Source organism: Lathyrus oleraceus, chromosome 3, assembly GCF_024323335.1.
Source record: "Lathyrus oleraceus cultivar Zhongwan6 chromosome 3, CAAS_Psat_ZW6_1.0, whole genome shotgun sequence".
NCBI lineage: Eukaryota > Viridiplantae > Streptophyta > Magnoliopsida > Fabales > Fabaceae > Lathyrus > Lathyrus oleraceus.
The window spans coordinates 199,213,630-199,233,549 of NC_066581.1; the positions used below are offsets into that span (position 1 = coordinate 199,213,630).

Consider the following 19,920-nt stretch of genomic DNA (forward strand, 5'->3'; position numbering starts at 1 on the left):
CAATTTTCTTCATGAATCCTCAAGAGCAAGAAGTTTTTAACTTCTCCCAACAAATGGAAGCCGCTTCTAATCCCCAAACCTCAAACACTCAAACACCCATGGTTATAGGCGTCACCACAACCCCAGTCTACAAAGAACCTCACATTCTTGAACGTGAACAACACATAAACCTTTCAACTCCCTTTGAAGATTTAGATGTACTGTGTGAATCGCTGGTAGATTTTGAGAATTTAAGAAGAAATGGCGTTGATCTCACTGAAGATCTTCGCAAGCAAGGTTGGGAAAACTACTTCAACAGATTGTATGGTCCAATCTATCCTCTTCTGGTGAAGGAGTTCTGGAGATGTGCAGATGCTGATGACCAGTTCATTGTCTCGTTTGTTCTGGGTGTGAAGATTGTCATCACTGAAGCATCAATTGCTTCCTTGCTAAACATGGAGAAAGCTGGAGGTAAAAGGATTTACAATATTCCTCCAAGGTCCAAGCGCATCACAGAAGTCATTAACCCTACAATCTTCAAAGCAAACGCTGAGGGAAATCCCTCTAAGAACAAGGAGCTTCATCAGAACCTCCGAGTTTGGCTGAAGATTATTCTGGGAACAATCCATCATCGTCCAGCCTCCAACTCTTCAGATTACATAAATGCTGATCAGAAATGCATCCTTTACTGTATTCAGAAGGGTATCCAGATCAACCTCCCTGTTCTCCTCTTCAGATATCTGAGGGATTCAGTCAGAGAAACGAGGAATAATATGAAGCCCAGATCCTACATTCCTCTGGGAAGATTGCTCTCTGATGTCTTCATTGAGCATGGCTTGGTAGATGCTCTGGAGAAGACCAGATGTATGGATGATCTGGCAATTGACGTTGGAAAGCCTCTGAATGCCAAAAACCTGAGGAGCATGGGAATCATCAAAGACATTAGAGTCAAGCCCACTATGGATGTGACCTGGGAAGCTCTGAAAGATCAGAGGAAGATGCCTCATGGCCTTGAAAGGTTCTTCAAGAATGAACCCAGAGATGCCATTGCTATCTACCTTCAGGATCGTCTGGATGAAGGCATTGATATTTCTGATTTCCGCCTTGAAGACTGTCTGGACTCTGTAGAAGATTTGGTCAGATACAAAAGAGGTCTTTCTGAGAAGAAGATAGCTGAGGAAGCAAGGAAGGCAAAGAAACCCAGACTTGGAGAATCTTCTGGAACCAAAGCTCCTCTGAAAATCTCTTCTTCTGGTAAGTCTATTCCTCCTGTTACTTCTGTAATACCTATGATGGCCTCTTCTACTCCTCTCCCAACACCTCCCATATTTACAACCTCTGAAATCCCTCCTTCAACCATCAGAACCTCTCAACCTCCACCTGTTCTAAAAATTGCTCGTAATTTCACAACAACCTCTGACCCTAATCAACTATATCACCACAGCTCTTCCTCATCCTCTGAATATGAATCACCCCTTACCTTTCCCCTTCTTCTGACCAAGAGTTCTCTGACCAAGAGTCCTCTGACCAAGAACACTCTGACCCAAACTCCCCAACAATAGCTGAAATTTATGCTAAAAATTTCGCTCCACAACCCTCAAGACAATCTGAAGTAACCTCTCCCCTCCAAACTTCACTTCCACCACAACAAACAACAACCTTACCCTCTGAAACTCAACCATCTGATCCCTTCACCTCTAATATCACTCCACCATTTATTCCCGCTGTACCTGGACCAGACTCTGACCCATTAGACCTAAATCCACTATATGCTTCATCCCCCAGTCTTCAACCAGACGCAGATTCTGAACTTCAAGCAGAATCTGAACCTCAACAAACTGAACCTCAACCTCTAAATCTCAGCCCTCAAAACTCTCCACCTCATTCACCTGAACCTGAACCTGAACTTACCATACCTACCCTTGAGGAGGCCATTATACAGGTTGCAGAAGCTTCAGTCCAGAAGATTAAGTCTCTGGCTAAAAACTCTGAAGTTAGTGATGATCCTAAATCTGTTAGGACACACTGGAACAGAGTCATTAGTTGGATGACCTCTGAGTCTTATAGGCTGAAGAGTATCTCTGAACAAGTCAGAAATGGCTACATCAGAGACTCTGAGGAAAGACTCCAAGAGAGACTGGCTAGAGAAGCTGAGGCTAAGAGATTAGAGGAAGAAAGGTTGGCCAAGGAAGCAGAAGAAGCCAAGAGGTTGGAAGAAGAACGAATGGCAAAGGAAGCAGAACTTCTAAGGATTAAGGAAGCTGAAGCCAAGGCTCAGGCAGATGCAGAAGCCCAAGCTGCTGCTGAAGCTGAAGCTCAGCAAGCTCTGATTCAGAGGGAGTCTTCCTCTGCGATCCCTCTGATTCTTAACACTCTGAAGGAGATCAAGCAAGATCAGCAAGAGATCAAGAAAGATCAGAATGAGCTACGTGCCAGGATGGACAAGCAAGATGCTTTGAATGAAAACATCCAGAACATGTTTGCCATGTTGCTTCAGAGACTTCCTCAACCTCCAAACCCTTAGGCACTTAGGATTTTTTTGTGTTTGCTTGCCTAATGTTTTTGCTTCTGTCTTCTTTTTAGCTCTGATATTCGTCTTTGAATCTGATGTTTTGACTGTTGTTTGCCTTTGTGCTTTTTAATGAATTGTTTTTCTCTTTATTACTCTTTTTATTTTTATGCCTTTTTGATTATGCCAAAAAGGGGGAGAAATTATTAAATAGCTCTGATGAAAATTATGTCTAAAACCTTAAGCATTCTGCAACAATTATAGAAATAGTTCTAATATAAATAGCTCTGATTAAATAATAGCTCTGATTAAATAACTCTAACATTAAAATTAAGAAATTGCAGAAAGCTTTCAGAAATCTTATTGCTAGGAAAGCTCTGGTAAGAACTTCTGAACTCCCTAGTACTAACTCAGGGGGAGCTTTTGTCTATCTGATCTAATATTTTTCATGTTTCATCTGATAATTTTATTTGTTTTGTCATCATCAAAAAGGGGGAGATTGTAAGAACAAAAATTGTTCTACAACAGTTTCCATGATTTTGATGATAACAAAGGATGAAACCAAAAATGGCACCCTAACGAAAAGTTTCTAAGTGTGCAGGGTTCTATAGAAAGAAGAAATAAATCTGATGATGTCATCAGATGCAAAACAAGATCAGATGCAAAATCTCAAGTTTCAGAAGCATCTAAAGAGGAATCTCATTCAAGAAGCTCTGAATCTGGACAAAACTACAAAGTATCAGAAGCATCTGAACATGAAGTAAAGTCTAGAAGCTCTGACTCTGAACAAATGCCTTCTGTAAATTCTGAAGTTATCAGCGCCATCTGAACTTTCAAGAGATAACATCAGAAGCCAGATTTCTCCAGATACACAAAGACTCTAATCAGAATTGTTAATCATGATGAAGTAACGTTTAAGCCAAGTTAAAGTTCTGCAAATGGATTTCCTCAATTAGAAAGAGACGTTAATCTCCACTTCCAAGAGAGAAGATACTAATTGTGGTAAGTAGTCACTTCTAAGAGAAAAAGTCTACTGCAGAAGCTATAAATGGAATGGCGTAACTACATCTCAATATCCAACAGATTCAACGCTACTTCAACTCTACTTCAACTCCTATAAATAGAGAAGAAATCTCATTCAGCAAAAATAAGAAATCACTAGCCAAAACTATACTGAAATTATATCACGCTCAAGAAAAACATCTTTGTTCTTCAAAGAATTTCACTAAGCTTTTGCTTATCAAGTGAAAAATTTGTTCTTAAGTTTGTAATATTTGCTTTCTTAGAAGCACTCTAGATTACACATCTTGTATCTTATTTTTATTTGATTTCCTCAAGTGACTCTTTGTAGTCTGTAGACTTGAGAGGACTAAGAGATTTTCTTCTCTCTTAGGGGTTGTTTGTAATCTTTCAAGATTAGTGGATTAAGTCCTTGTTGAAGGCGAAATCACCTTGGCCGGGTGGACTGGAGTAGCTTTGTGTTATAAGCGAACCAGTATAAAATCATTGTGTGATTTCATTTTGCAAAAGCGCTTATTTTTCAAACAATTCAAACCCCCCCTTTCTTGTTTTTCTCACCTTCAACAAGTGATATGCAAGATATCAGTTAACAGCCCCCCTCAAGTTAGGCAGTGGATGGTACAAACTCCCAACTTGACCAAACTGTTCTTCAAGGATGGTGAATGAAGAGGTTTAGTAAAAATGTCTGCTAACTGGTTATGTGTCGAAATAGGAAGAAGATGAATAAGTTTTGAATTTATCTTTTCCCGTATGACGTGACAATCCAATTCAATGTGTTTGCTACGTTCATGAAACGTAGGATTATGCGCTAAGTAAACTGCAGACTTGCTGTCACAAAACACAGATGCAGGTTGCTCAAAGTGAACCAGGAAATCTTGAAATAGGAAATGTAACCATCGTAATTCACAAGTGATAGAAGCTAAAGCACGATACTCAGCCTCAGTGGAAGAACGAGAAACTGTGTGTTGCTTTTTAGATTTCCAGCATAATAAGGAGGAGCCTAACATAACACAACATCCAGTGACTGATTTCCTGGTATCAGGGCATCTAGCCCAGTCAGAATCAGCAAAGCCAAAAATTTGTAGTTTGCTGTTGGATGAGAAGAAAATGCCTTTGGCCAGGACAAATTTGAGGTACCTGAGAATTTGAATGGCAGCCTGATAATGAGGAGCACGTGGCTTGGATACGTATTGACTCACATGTTGTACAACAAATGCAATGTCAGGGCGGGAGTTGATGAGATAAATCAACCTGCCAATTAACCTTCTATATACAGAAGGATCCTCTAAAACATTGCCTTCATCATCTGATGATTTCAAGGTTGGGTTGAAAGGAACTGCAGAAGGTTTTGCTGCCAAGAGACCAGCATCTTCCAAGAGTTCAAGAGCATATTTTATTTGATTAAGAAAAATGCCAATAGGGGATCTAGCAATCTCAAATCCTAAAAAGAAACGTAGCTGACCAAGATCTTTAATTCGAAACTTTTGATTCAAGAGGTGTTTAACCTGTTGAATCTCAGACAATGAATTACATGCCAGTACCACATCATCTACATAGACCAATAGTGCAGTGAATTCATGTTTGGATTTCTTAACATAAAGTGAATGGTCAGCATGAGATTGTATGTATCCAAGAGAAATAAGGAAAGTGGATAGTTTGGAATACCATTGCCTGCTGGCCTGTTTGAGGCCATATAAAGACTTCTGCAGTTTGCACACCTTAGATTTACCATATCCAGATAAACCAGGAGGGAGAGTCATATATACCTCTTCATGTAAATCACCATGAAGGAAGGCATTATTCTTATCTAGTTGTTCTAAGTGCCAACCTTTAGCAGCAACTAATGATAAAAGAACTCTGATTGTAGTAATCTTGGCTACATGAGAGAATGTGTCAAAGTAATCAATACCCTCCATTTGTGTATACCCCTTTGCCACCAGCCTGGCTTTAAATCTTTCAATGGAGCCATCTGCCTTATGCTTGATTTTATAAACCCATCTGCATCCTATGGGTGTTTTTCCATGAGGTAGATCAACAATCTGCCAAGTATGGTTTTCCTCAAGAGCAATCAACTCTGCATCCATTGCCTTCTTCCAACAATCATGTTTATTGGCTTGGTTAAAGGTCTTTGGTTCAACATGAGATGATATGGCAAGGCAATAGTGTTTATAAGAGGGAGAACAATGATCATAAGTCAACACAGAGGATAAGGGATATGCAATAGTGGAAAGTTTTGGTTTGGTTTTAAGAGAGATAGGAGAATGATGTATGGTGTTATAGCAATGGTAATCTGCAAGATAACTTGGAGGATGAGAAACTCTAGTAGAATTTCGATTATGTAACATCTCAGCATTAGTTGCTAGCTCTGGTTCAGGTAAGGGGACATGTGGTTCTTCAGTGGTAGCAGGCTGTTGTGTTGTGGTGGGTACAGCAGAGGAAACAATTGTAGCAGGGGAAACAGTTGTAGCAGGGGGAATATGGGATTGTCCATTAGGTAATGATAAAGGTGTTAAAGAAGTTATAATAGGAATAGTTTGATTATCAGACCTATGTGCATCCAACAAAGTGCTAGAGTGAGACATTTGTGAAAAGTCATTCATGACAGGTTGTAAATTTGGACTGATGTGGGACTGGTCATTCATGACAGGTTGTAAATTTGGACTGATGTGGGACTGGTCATTAATTACCAACTGCTGAGGTGTATCAACAGCAGGCTGTATATGGGATTGAGGTGAAATCCTGTCATGAGTTGTGGAAGAGGAAATAGGTTGGATAGATGGATCATCATAGGTGGGACATGCCATGAGAGTTGTGTTTTCAGGTTCAGGTGCAGATGTATTAGGAGTTTTAAAGGGGAAGTAAGTGTCAAAAAGAACTACATGTCTAGACATAAAGATATTGTGGTGTTGTAAATCATAGAGAATATATCCCTTAGTCCCTTCCTTGAAACCAAGAAAAATAGCTTTTCTAGCTCTAGGTGCAAATTTGGTTTTGTGAGCTTGTAATGAAGTGGCATAGCTTAAACATCCAAAGGCTTTTAAGTGAATGAGAATGGGAGGATGTTTATGTAGCAATTCATAAGGACTTTTGAGTTGCAGTAGGGGAGTAGGAAGGCGGTTTATGAGATGTATAACATGTTGGATACAGAAATTCCACATGTTTAATGGAATTGAAGAGTGAAACAAAAGGGTTTTAGCTACATTTAATATGTGTTGGTGTTTCCTCTCTACTACCTGATCGATCACCATTTTCACTATATTTTTGTTGCTTATCCGACAAGAAACCAAGAACTTTGAGACACTGTGTACACATTATGGTGCCTTTAAAGTTAATTTTCATTCCTGTAAGTTATTTAAGCAATTTTATTAATTGTCAGTTTTATTTTGTGTTTTCGTGATTTTACGCGCCGGTTGTCATTTTTAGGCCCTCCGGGTCCACGGAGAAGATCCAATGGACTCAACGCGAGAGAGTGGAAAGTTTTGGCATTCGAAAAAAGAAGATTTTCCAGTTCAGGAGGTCTGACACTGCCACCCGTGCCAGGAGGAAGGCCAAGAAAGTACAAGAAAAGCCCAAAACAGTGGTCTGACACGGCCGGCCGTGTCAGGCCACCTAGGGTGTGTCAGCAAGGAAATAACAAGGCAGTGGTCTGACACGGCCGCCCGTGTCAGCTGACACGGCTCGTGCCAGCCTGACACTGCCACCCGTGTCAGCTGACATTGCCCGTGTCAGCCTAAAACGCTAATTTTCCAATTTTCGGGCTTTTTCACCGGGCTTGAGTTGCATGGACATTTTGGAGATTTCCACCTTCTGCCAAGGGATTTTCACTATATAAGAAGAGTTTTTGCAAGAGTAAAGATCATCTTGGAATACGGAAAACCACAGTATTGTGAAGCAATCAAGTATTACAGAGATCAAGGCATTTGGAGAGCTGAAGAGATTCATGAGCGAGAGCAATTGAAGATCAATGTCATCCAATTACTTGTAATGTGTAATTTTTATCTTGAATTGGTTTTAAACAATATGAGTAGCTAAACCCCCCAATGCTGGGGGGGGGGGTGTACCTGATTTAGAATTGTAATGAATTTGACTTTACATTTGCATTTATAATATTTTGTTTACGGTAACCTTTTGATGTGTTTATTGCTTTCTCTTTCGGACCAACGGAGATTGATTTGTGGTTATCAATTAGGCTGGACCGCCATTGATAAGGTTTTCATAAGGTTACTCTACAGTAGATATCACCTAGGACTAGGGATACCCTGTATGAACCAGAGTATTCTTGATATTATACAGCTTAACTTCACCCTAATTGGCTATGGACATAGGGATTAGGGTAGATTGATTAAATGTTTTCTCACCAAGGACTTGGGAGAAAATACCCTTGAGAACTAGTAGTAATTGATATTTGTTGATGCAATAGTAACTCAGAGTTGTTACAGGGATAAATCATACACCTTCCCTGACATTGTTCCTTTTTCTCTATAGACCCTTATTTTCACCCTTCTTTACCTTTACTGTTATTATTATATTTTTATACTTAAAAATCAACTTAATACTTTTTGTTTAATTGAATTATAATTTAAACTCAATATTAACGTGCAGTCCTTGAGATCGACATTCGGGGAATTTCCCCATTATTACTATAAAAAGCAAAATAGTACACTTGCTATTTTCTCGATCAAGTTTTTGGCGCCGTTGCCGGGGACTGCCAAAATATAGAGTTTAATTTTAAGTTCAATTAAAATTTTATTGCACTGCAATAAAATTATTTTTTTGTCATTTATATATTTTCATTCACTAATCTGTGTATGCGAGGAGAGCCCTTAGCAAAATTTCTTTTTGACGCAGAAATTGAGAGAACCCTTCACCGGAGACGTAGAAACGCTAGATTGGATTCCAAAGAAGAAGTTCCCTCTGATCACTCAGATTCAGAAAAAGAAAGTATGGCTGAAATTCCTCTAGTTCCACCGCCTTCACCTCAGGAAAGACTCCTAGGTGACTATGGAAGGGCAAATGCACTGGGTGGTAGATTGACCATTGTCAACCAACCGGTGAATGTGACGAACTTTCAACTACATCCCAGCATAATCAATCAACTTGAGAGAAAATCTTTCACCGGAAAGGTTAATGAAGATGCCAACAAGCACCTGCAGAGATTCTTGACCTTGAGTACTACTTTGAAAATTGACGGTCACACCGATGAAGCAAAGAAGTTAAGAATGTTCCTGTTCACTTTATCTGAAGAGGCGGAATAGTGGTTTTACTCTCTTCCAGTTGACAGTATTACCTCATGGGAAGAGATGGAAACAACTTTCTTAAATGAGTATTTTCCCGCATCAGTATTTCTGAGAAAAAGGTATGAAATCTTTAACTTCAAACAGAAAGATGGTGATTCGTTGGGAGATACCTACAAAAGATTCAAGAGGGTCCTGGTAGCATGCCCAACTCATAATATGGATCAGACTGAACAAATGCAGATGTTTGTGAATGGGCTGAAAATAAATACAAAACAGTTAATTGATACAGCAGCCGGTGGATCAACAAATTTCTCAACAGCCACCGGTATTAAAAGGATCATTGAAGCGATAGCCGCAAATGAGCATCTGGAATTATATGATAGGTGTACAAGCAAACCTGAAGGAGTCATTGACCTGAAAGTGGAAGCAAATAAAATCCGTTTGGAAGATACAATCGCTGCTGAAGTGGAGAAGAAATTGAAAGCAATGAATATAGGTACTCAACAGGTAGCTCAAATTCAACCTGCTCAGACCATCACTTGTGAAATATGTAATGGACCTCACCACACTGTGTATTGCGTTGCAACTCCTCAACAAATTGAAGGGATAAAATTCTTACAGCAAAATAACCCCTACTTTAACACTTACAATCCAGGTTGGAAGAATCATCCAAACTTCTCCTGGAAAGATCAGAAAGGGGATGTTCCATAACAGGGTCAAGGTCAATATCAGACTCAATATCAACAACAACAACAACAATAACAAGCTCAAAGGAAAGCAGACTGGGAGATTTCCATTGAAAACATGACAACTCAAAATAGGCAATTTGAAGAAGAGACTAGAAACAATCAGAAAAACACCACCGCCTCTCTAAAGAATCTTGAAGTTCAACTAGGGCAGATAGCACAACAACTAGCAAGTTCTCGAACCACATGTTCCTTACCAAGTGTTAGGAGTGAAAACACTTTAACCCCGAGAGACTTGGTGAAAGTGTGATGTAAGCTGACAGGTGAAGCGGTACCTCGATGAGGAAGTACGGCTGAAAACTCATTAGGAAAAGCAGGAACTATAAAAGGGAGAGTGAAGGCGTTGGCGAAAGATCTCAGGAGTATCATGGTAAGAATACAAATTTTGGGAAGTGACACTTTGTCGTATAGGACACTACTTGAGGACAAGCAATGAGCTAAGTTTGGGGTTGTGATCGGTCACCATTTTCACTATATTTTTGTTGCTTATCCGACAAGAAACCAAGAACTTTGAGACACTGTGTACGCATTATGGTGCCTTTAAAATTAATTTTCATTCCCGTAAGTTATTTAAGCAATTTTATTAATTGTCAGTTTTATTTTGTGTTTTTGTGATTTTACGCGTCGATTTTCGTTTTTATGCCCTCCAGGTCCACGGAGAAGATCCAATGGACTCAATGCGAGAGAGTGGAAAGTTTTGGCGTTCGAAAAAAGAAGATTTTCCAGTTCAGGAGGCCTAACACGGCCACCCGTGTCACCTGACACGGGCCGTGTCAGGAGGAAGGCCAAGAAGGTACAAGAAAAGCCCAAAACAGTGGTCTGACACGCCCGCCCGTGTCAGCCTGACACGGCCGTGTCAGGCCATCTAGGGTGTGTCGGCAAGGAAATAACAAGGCAATGGTCTGACACGGCCGCCCATGTCAGCTGACACGGTCCGTGTCAGCCCGACACTGCCACCCGTGTCAGCTGACACTGCCCGTGTCAGCCTAAAACGCTAATTTTCCAATTTTCGGGCTTTTTCACCGGGCTTGAGCTGCATGGATATTTTGGAGATTTCCACCTTCTGCCAAGGGATTTTCACTATATAAGAAGAGTTTTTGCAAGAGCAAAGATCATGGAATACGGCAAACCACAGTATTGTGAAGCAATCATGTATTACAGAGATCAAGGCATTTGGAGAGCTGAAGAGATTCATGAGCGGGAGCGATTGAAGATCAAAGTCATCCAAATACTTGTAATGTGTAATTTTTATCTTGAATTGGTTTTAAACAATATGAGTAGCTAAACCCCCCAATGCTAGGGGGGTGTCCCTGATTTAGAATTGTAATGAATTTGAATTTGCATTTGCATTTATAATATTTTGTTTACGGTAACCTTTTGATGTGTTTATTGCTTTCTCTTTCGGACCAATGGAGATTGATTTGTGGTTATCAATTAGGCTAGACCGCCATTGATAAGGTTTTCATAAGGTTACTCTACAGTAAATATCACCTAGGACTAGGGATACCCTGTATGAACCAGAGTATTCTTGATATTATACAGCTTAACTTCACCCTAATTGGCTATGGACATAGGGATTATGGTAGATTGATTAAAGGTTTTCTCACCAAGGACTTGGGAGAAAATACCCTTGAGAACTGGTACTTATTGGTATTTGTTGATGCAATAGTAACTCAGAGTTGTTACAGGGATAAATCATATACCTTCCCTGGCATTGTTCCTTTTTCTCTATAAACCCTTATTTTCATCCTTCTTTACCTTTACTGTTATTATTATATTTTTACACTTAAAAATCAACTTAATACTTTTTGTTTAATTGAATTATAATTTAAACTCAATATTAACGTGCAGTCCTTGAGATCGACATTCGGGGAATTTCCCCATTATTACTATAAAAGGCAAAATAGTACACTTGCTATTTTCCCGATCACTACCCCATTCTGTTGGGGTGTTTCAATGCATGACTTTTGGTGAATGATACCTTTGGATAGAAGGTAATTAGTAAGGTCTATAAACTCACTTCCATTGTCAGATCTAAGACATTTTAAAGAAGTTTTGAATTGAGTCTCAATGTACGCTACAAACTGTATTAAGCTATTCTTTGTTTGGTCTTTGGTTTTGAGGAATATAGTCCATGTATACCTAGTATAGTCATCAACCAAGGTTAAAAAATATCCATGTCCCAATGTAGAGGTGGTGGCAAAAGGCCCCCATAAGTCAGCATGTAGTATTTCAAAAGGAAAGGAAGTAACAGTAGTGTTGTTAGGAAATGAAAGTTTCTTTTGTTTGCCAAAATGACAAGAATCACAGGGAGTATTATTGTGTACATAAGGGATAAAAGGGAAAGCTTTGGAAATGTATTTTAAACCATCATTAGATATGTGGTCTAATTTTATGTGCCAAGGATTACAAGAGGAAGCAGCATTAGAATGAAGGGCTTGTGATTGAGGAGTAGCATCAAGTACATACAGTCCTCTTTGCAGGTTAGCTGTACCAATCACTGCCTTGGAATGGTTCTGCAGAATGGTACAAGAATTAGCAGTGAAGTTAACATGACAGTCATTGCTATTGACAAGTTTAGCAATAGAGAGTAAGTTAACATGGAAAGTGGGAATATAGAGGACATTATGAAGAGTGAGGGTGGGAGATAAAACTATATTACCATACATAGAAGCAATAATTTGAGAACTATCTGGTAAACTAACATGGACTGGAATAATGTGTTTATATGATTAAAAGGAAGTTAAGTCATAGGCAATATGGTCTGTTGCACCAGTATCAAATATCCATAGATTAGGGTTCTTACCATGATCATTGTAAGCATGGGAATTTAGGCCAAATGGGAATGAGGATATGGAGTTGGCTTGAGGTGTGAGTTGGGATTGTTGGATTAAGGCCAAAATGCTGTTGTATTAATCTTGTGTAAAACCAAAACTTGGTTGAGATTCGTCTGACCCTGCATGAACAGATGAAACAACATTCTGATTTGAAGTATTAGAAGATTGGTTTTTACCTTTGCCTTTGAAGCCAGGTGGATATCCATGCTTAAGGAAACAAGTCTCAACTGTGTGATTAGTTCTCCCACAATGTGTGCAAACACGATTGTGTCCTCGAGCTCCACTTTGTGGCTTGCCTCTGAAAAATTGGTCATTCTTGCCATTAGCATGTGCTGAATGAGAATTGTGAAGCTGAAATGCAGTTGATTCTTCGGCGGTTGAAACAGTGGGAATGACCATGGATGATCCTGCATAGTTTATCTCTCTTTCTTGTTGAATCACCAATGAAAAGGCTTTGTCAATGGTGGGAAGAGGCTGCATCATCATTATTTGGGATTTGGAATGTGTAAACTTTTCATTCAATCCTTTAAGAAACCTGATAACATAATCTTGCTCTCTGTAATTTTTGATTGAACCAATGGCACCACAAGAACACGGTATTGCGCAAGAACATGCTAGTACGGGACGATAATTCTCGAGTTCATCCCACATGACCTTCAATTGAGTGAAATAGTTTGAAACATCAAGGGAACCTTGACGAAATTTGTATAGATCTTCTTGAATATCTGAAATGCGGAAAATATCACCTTGCGAAAAACTGAGCTGCAAATTCTTCCATACGCTAGCTGCGCTTTCGATCCACAACACAGACTTAGCAATAGATTCAGAAATAGAATGGTGAATCCATGCCAGAACCATTGTGTTGCACCGAATCCAAGGGGCGTATAAGGGATAAGAAACATGAGGTTTTGTGAGTGTACCGTCGACGAACTTATCCTTGTTCTTGGAGATTAACGCAATGTGCATCGATCTCGCCCAAGTATGATAATTTTTATCATCAAGAAGAGGTGTAACGAGGACAATTGATGGGTTTTCATTCGGATGCAGGTAATACGGATTCGACGAATTTGTGAAAAAATCGGTGAAGCTCTGGTTAGCCATGGAAACCGAGATTGGGAGGAAACAAGAATCTACAAGAAAAACCAGAAATGCAGTTGGTTGGAGAAGGAAGGAGAAGGACAATGGCTACCAGAGCTGGTGAGGCTCTGATACCATATCAATGTCCATATGAAACAGTGCAGTGGCAAAACAGATTACAGCAATGCTCATATGGAGAAAATGGAAAACAAGCAATATCCAAGAAGAAGAAGATAACAGAAAGTTTGTTATTGATAACTAACTGTGTAAAACAGAATGTGATTGACTATTTATATTACATTATCCACACTCTAAGGATAGAAAAGGAAAAAGCCATTAAATATATATACAAGTGATATGCAAGATATCAGTTAACAGAAAGATATTCTATCCTAGTTGGAAATTTGTTGTATGACCGAAACTGGTTCATAAGTACTAGATAGCATTTAGACTTGGTAATGGAAAAAACATGTCTGTTTTGGAGAGATAAATGGATTGGTAGTACATTACAGGAAGTTTTTTCAGGAGTTTTCTCAGTATCTCTACTTCATAACAGAAGTATAGCAGATACGGGGCGCTGGGATGGCTATGGTTCGAGCTGGAGAGTTGAAAATGCAGAACCCGAGCTAATTCCTAAGCTGCAAAACCAGTATACAGAATTGAAGAAATTGTTACCTATGAAGCACGGACACCCCGAACATGGTCCTAACACTGACACGGCGACACCCATAATTATTTGAAAAAATGAACCGCGCAGAACAGGAAAGGAGGTGTGTCTGTGGTTTCCTGACAAAGGAAATGGTTTCTGGGTCAAATTGTGTTACAAGATACTGAACTCAGCAGCAAATCAGAATGAGGTAGAGAGTGATTTGAAGAAAGCATTTGTAAATCCGTGGAATACAAATATGCAGTCGAAAAGTCCAATTTTTCGGTTGGAGATTGTTACTAAATCGCTTGCCCGCGCGATAAGAATTGCATAAAAAGAAAAACAGATCAAACAATTGTCTTCAAGTTTTATTCAAGATAATTGTATAGATATTTTGCACACGTATTCATGCTCATTACAAACACGGCATATATGCCATCTTATGATCATTTCCTTGCAGAGTTCTACAAAATTTAAGGAAAAGCAACTATTCTACAGACATTTAAATCAAACAGCATCTTAATTTCTTAAATTAGAGTTGCAACACGATGATTTCTCATAAATAAGTCAAACTGCGTCCGAGTTCTGAGCTTCGCTATCATTATGGCCGCTCGTAAGAGGAGCCAATTCTTCTTTACGAGAGCCTTCTTCCTCCGTTTCATAGGAAAATTCGCAACTACTAGCCCACAAAACTGCATGAAGCAAAACAACCGGCACACTACAAGTCATAGTAACTGCAAAATGAATACCTGCATCTGTCAAAATCAGCTGAATTGCAGTTGCAATAAATAGCAAACTCAATATAACCCTTTTATCTATGATTCTATGCAGCAAAACTGAATTAGGAAACGATCTTAATATTAAACAATAAACGGTTGTCACATAAGTCATAATAACCAACAGAATCAAGGACACTTTTCGACAAGGTATGAGGGTTATGAAGAGTATGATCCAAATAAAGAGTGTGTAGTATAACCCCAAATTCCCTAAGTTTCTTACGATACGAGACGCCGCAGCTTCTGCTGTTAAGGGAATGTTAATTGGACAGTAGAATTTGAAATCAGCAAATGGTTTTTCATGCGGTCCTTTTGGTTCAGACGCGGTAGTTGTTAGGGATGAAGGTTTGAAGGACGTTGGTATTCTTTGTGTGGTTCCGAGGTTTGCCATGAAAGCTTTGAAGTGGAAACTGGAAACTGGAAAATCAAATAATGGTTCAGTTCAAAAAGTGCTTCTGATGAGCAACTAATGTTTTACAAAAGCTATGTTGATATATATAACTTGAATCTCTTTAATTCAGATACTTATATAGAATCAAGTTGAAAGAGGAGATATCAAATTCTCTGGTGACAGTAGCTTGAAGACTTAAAAAATTAAATACTAGTGGAAGACTAAGTCAAATATTATCATAGAATAATTTGCACGTCAAATTTTATTTGGCCCTTATAGTTTGTCTATATTACTATCTATCTACTAAACAAATAAAGATACTTTAAAAAAAAGTTAAAATAGAAGCACGTAATTAAGCTTCTATTCTACAACTTACTGTTATGTTATATTGTTCAATATGTTGAAGAAATGGTTGAGCTTATAAGTGTTTTGCTATATCTAGTTTACAAGAGCAAAAAATCAACTTTTTGATACTGGTAACCCAGTTTTCTTATTAGTAAGTTCGGCAAAAGTTCATTCAATTTTAAGAATCTATTTTTCAACTAATTATCTTTAAGATATTGAAAGAAATAGTCTTTCAAAAATTACTACAAGTCTTCATGCTATCAATATTTTAAGGAAAAGTCCATAAAGAAAAGTCCAATATATTAATTAATTAGGCACCTTCTTAGTTGTTTCAAACATTGTTTTCAGTCAATTTCTTGGCACAAAGTCACTATAATGCTATCAATATTGATCTTTTTTCAAGTCAATACATTAAAGGGCTAGAAAAGTAGCTCAAGTAATGGATTTTTTTTATAAGGACATAAGAATTCCCATCCACTTTATCTTATTCAAAAACAACATTAATCTACATGTTCTAGATGATAATGTACAGACTTTCCCTTTTCATTTGGGGAAGGAGTTCAGAGGGATGAACTATGCATGTTACAAGCTTTGATTTGATGAGTATAGGAGGGAAAACCACGAGATCAATCAATTAATGGTACAGAATAAATAGCTTCTTCGCCCGCAATAACTCTATAACTCTATTATTACAATGGAGATTCTTTCCATGGTAATCTATCAAGGCCGTCAACAATGGCTCTTCGAAACTCGTCATTATGGAGAAGGAAGGACGAGACATGCCCGCCTGTGACCCATCTTACTTCAGAACCTGGCCAGGCTTTCTGCAGTTCTAGGACCGAGTGTTTCGGAATGTATCCATCATCCTACAGAACAATGCTGACAGTGATTAGGAGGAGCAATACAATGGCAAATTGATAGAATCGAGAAATTTAACAATACAAGATAATCACAAAGATTGACACAACGATGAAAATGGAAAAAGCTATTTGAAAAAAAAATCGTTGTACATGTACACATTCACAAGGTGATGATGAGATACAGAACTTACAGTCGCGGAGACAAGGATTACAGCGTCGGGGTTTTTAGGAATTGGGAAGCGTGTGACATCTGTGAGCGACAACACGTTTCTCATCCGTTCTCTTACCTCCTCGAGAGTCATTGCAACTTTCTCGGTTGCAAGGTCATTTCTCAGTGCTTCCCATGCAGTGCCGTGCTTTAAAATCCCCTCACAGAATGCCACAACCGCCGAATGTGGTGAGAGAAAAGGGAGTGTTGCAACAGGTGTCGGGTGGAGTGATCCAACCATTGCGGCATGTACTCCTCCTAGAGTTCATAAAGATATTGCCAAGATTATATAAACGGAAAAGCCAAGAGATTCTATATGTTAAACTAGTTTCATTTGCAACTCGTGAGACAAAGTGTAAACAGTGTTATTACATCTCAAGAAGAATTGGTTCAAGCAATGAATTAGCATAACTCAAACTTAAATAGGACTGAACATAAAAAATGGTGTTAGCTTTAGTATGCATTCTGAACCAGTCTTACCCATACTAAGACCGCAGACACCCATTTTGCCGAAACCAGCCTCAGAGTCCAACCAGTGTAAGAGACTGCGCGCCTCTTCGATAGTTGCTCTTCCTAATATAAGCAAGTCACTTACACACAAAAGTTTTGCACCGCGCTGCAGCATAGGACGTCTTTGACCATAGAATGGACTGCAATTGCATAAATCAGATCAGAATACAGAACAAATATTAAATATGACTAGTTCAAACCCCCCAAAAAAGACGGTTTTATTAATTTCGAAATAAGATCATTAAAAAAGCGACCCTGACCTCTCAAGCACCATGGTTGCGATGTTTTCCTTAACCAATGGACCACCAAGACGCAGTCTTCTTTCAAATGTATGGTCACCAGTTCCTGCATGGGGAAAAACAAATACAACATTTAAACAAAACAGAAATGTCTAAGAGACATAATCAAAGCTTGAAAGAAGAATAATCTTCTAGTTTTTATGCAGAATAATTATTCTCAGTAATACAAACTTTTCAAGCTTACAATTTTTTTTATTCAAATCGTGCTTTTCATGCAAAGAGTAATTCAATGATATAGAAGAAAAAGGTTAAACCATAAAATTAACAGAAAATAGTTAGTTCATGGTTTTCACAAGTGCGATCATCACTATTCTCTCAGCTCAATTACTTAACTCTTTCACAATGTGAAATTCTAGAGAAAGAAAAAAAAAACTATACTTTTCATCCGCATAAGCAACTAAGTTAAATACCTTAAACAGTCTATTCTTGTTTTGCATGTAAACGAACAATTCATGGAGAATAACATTCAATGTATTGTGCTGACATCAAACAATGTCCTAAACTTGGGCTTTGCAACTTGAAAGGAGTATGATAGTAAAGAACAAAAGATAGCATTACAGAAATAAATGGTTCAATGATGAAGTCAAAACAGAAGGACATGAGCCCTGTTTGGATAAACAACCCAATTAAGCGCCTATAGCATAAAGACTAATCATATAAGCTATATTTGTGACAAAAGATAAACAGCTTATGGACATGTTCCATAAGCTCTACCCATATCTTTTGCAACAGGACTACCATGTCTAGTCTAAACAATCAACTTTAACAAAGTAACAGATCCAACAAAAATTTCCAACTCCAAGCAATTCAAGAAAGATATACAGACTTGAGAATGAAATAAAAACATGATACCTAAAAATTCAAAACTGATCAGAATACAATCAAAGTAACAATACCTGCAAGATGAACAACACAAGACATTCTATGAGTCGGAACACTCTTTGGCATGAGAAAAGCAACCCTTGCAATGTGACTCTCAGGTGGCAATGCACCAAGAAGTTGATCCTCACAAGGTGTTCTGAAAACCCCTTCTCTCAAACAAGCCGTTCTAGTCTCCCAAACAGTTTTCCAAACGGGTTGAATCTCAACAGGAGGCCAATTCTGTGCCCCCAAAACAGGGAACAACTGGTTGATCATCTTCTCAAGCATATCTAGTTTTGTACCTCCCCATCCTCTTGAGAAAAACGGAGTACTGATCTTAGTTCTATGCATGAATGCTCCATAAACATGATCTAATACATAATGAAGCATCCCCAGATTCTTCGTCACCATTATTAATAAAGTTTAAAACTTTGGGATGACCCAATAAAAATTAGCGGAAAATTTGTTAAACCCAGTTGAGAAAAAAGCAAAGGGTTATCGATGGTGTTGTGGGGTATAAGAAATTATATGACAAAAAAAGAGAAAATCATAGAATAGGGGAAGGTGTATAGCGGAAAGGAGGGCGGAAGAGGAGGGTGATTGTGACGTTAAGGATTAGATTGGATAGGATCGTGGGGAGATTTGACGAGGATAGAGAAAGAGACAGAGAAGCGGTTTCGATTTACATTCAACAGAAAGACATGACACCGTGGATGACCCACCAACAAACAACCTAGCTTGAAGTTTATGCCGTCAACAATTTCGAATGATTCTTTGGAATATTAGTATTTGAATTACTAATAATAACAATTTTTTCTTTATATCATTTTTAATTAAATATTTCTTCGCTCCTAATTTATACGAATTTTTATTCTAATTAATTTTATATTAAAAAAGAAGTATTAGGTGTAATTTTATAAAATTGGCTTTTTTAGTTTTCATATTCGATTTACTGTATCAATCTATTTAATTCAGAAATCAATTCAATTCAAAAGTCAATTCTATAAAATGATTTCAGATTCTCTAAATCACAATTGATTAAAACAATTTATAATTTATTTTAAAAAATTGACTATTTATCACTGTAATATATTATCCCGACAATTCAATCATTTGACTATAATTTGGGATGAAGAGAATATTTATTATTTTTATCAATTTTGATAATTTTTTCAAAGATGGTAATCAAATAAATATATTTTAAGTTAGAAACTATATATAATAATGGTACCATATCTTATCTTTATATAATGTTTGATGATATAAAAAAAAGTATAAATTAATTTAAAAGTTTATTATATTTTATTTTTTATTAAAATTCTCTTTATGTATTTGAAGTGTGTTATAATATAAGTTAAGATAAAAAAAGTTACTTATTCCGTTACAGTAACGGAATACGTAATTTTTTATTTATAATATTTCTAATTATTTATTATATTTATTTTTTTTATTTTTTTTATTTAAAGATAATTTTGACAAGTTAAAATTATTTTGAATTTTGTAAATAATAATTAAAATAATATATTTTTTTAAAAAAGAATGACACTTAAAAAAGAACGGAGACAGTATTAATTTATCTCTAAAAAATATTATTTATAATATAAAAAAAATAAGGTAAA

The 19,920-nt window shown here is 37.7% G+C and overlaps 2 protein-coding genes across 2 annotated transcripts; both read right to left on the bottom strand.

The window, feature by feature from the left end:
- Positions 1 to 14,398: 14,398 nt before the first annotated feature.
- LOC127126264 (PRA1 family protein F1) lies at positions 14,399 to 15,495 on the bottom strand. Its single transcript, XM_051055156.1, has one exon. It carries the CDS (start codon positions 15,216 to 15,218, stop codon positions 14,619 to 14,621), a length of 600 nt encoding a protein of 199 aa, XP_050911113.1. The 5' UTR covers positions 15,219 to 15,495; the 3' UTR covers positions 14,399 to 14,618.
- Positions 15,496 to 15,991: 496 nt separating this feature from the next.
- LOC127126263 (uncharacterized) lies at positions 15,992 to 19,039 on the bottom strand. Its single transcript, XM_051055155.1, has 5 exons — positions 18,337 to 19,039; positions 17,402 to 17,486; positions 17,112 to 17,281; positions 16,615 to 16,889; positions 15,992 to 16,429 (listed from the first exon to the last, which is right to left on the bottom strand). The coding sequence occupies exons 1-5, from the start codon at positions 18,710 to 18,712 to the stop codon at positions 16,253 to 16,255; spliced, it is 1,083 nt and encodes a 360-aa protein (XP_050911112.1). The 5' UTR covers positions 18,713 to 19,039; the 3' UTR covers positions 15,992 to 16,252.
- Positions 19,040 to 19,920: the final 881 nt, after the last annotated feature.

What these genes read in the sequence shown, in the direction of transcription:
- LOC127126264 (XM_051055156.1), bottom strand. Translation starts at nt 15,218, where the DNA reads ATGGCAAACCTCGGAACCACACAAAGAATACCAACGTCCTTCAAACCT.
- LOC127126263 (XM_051055155.1), bottom strand. Translation starts at nt 18,712, where the DNA reads ATGGTGACGAAGAATCTGGGGATGCTTCATTATGTATTAGATCATGTT. An exon ending in GCAACCATGGTGCTTGAGAG is followed by an intron (nt 17,282 to 17,401) that starts GTCAGGGTCGCT and finishes ATGCAATTGCAG; the next exon opens with TCCATTCTATGGTCAAAGAC. An exon ending in TGTCTGCGGTCTTAGTATGG is followed by an intron (nt 16,890 to 17,111) that starts GTAAGACTGGTT and finishes TATGAACTCTAG; the next exon opens with GAGGAGTACATGCCGCAATG.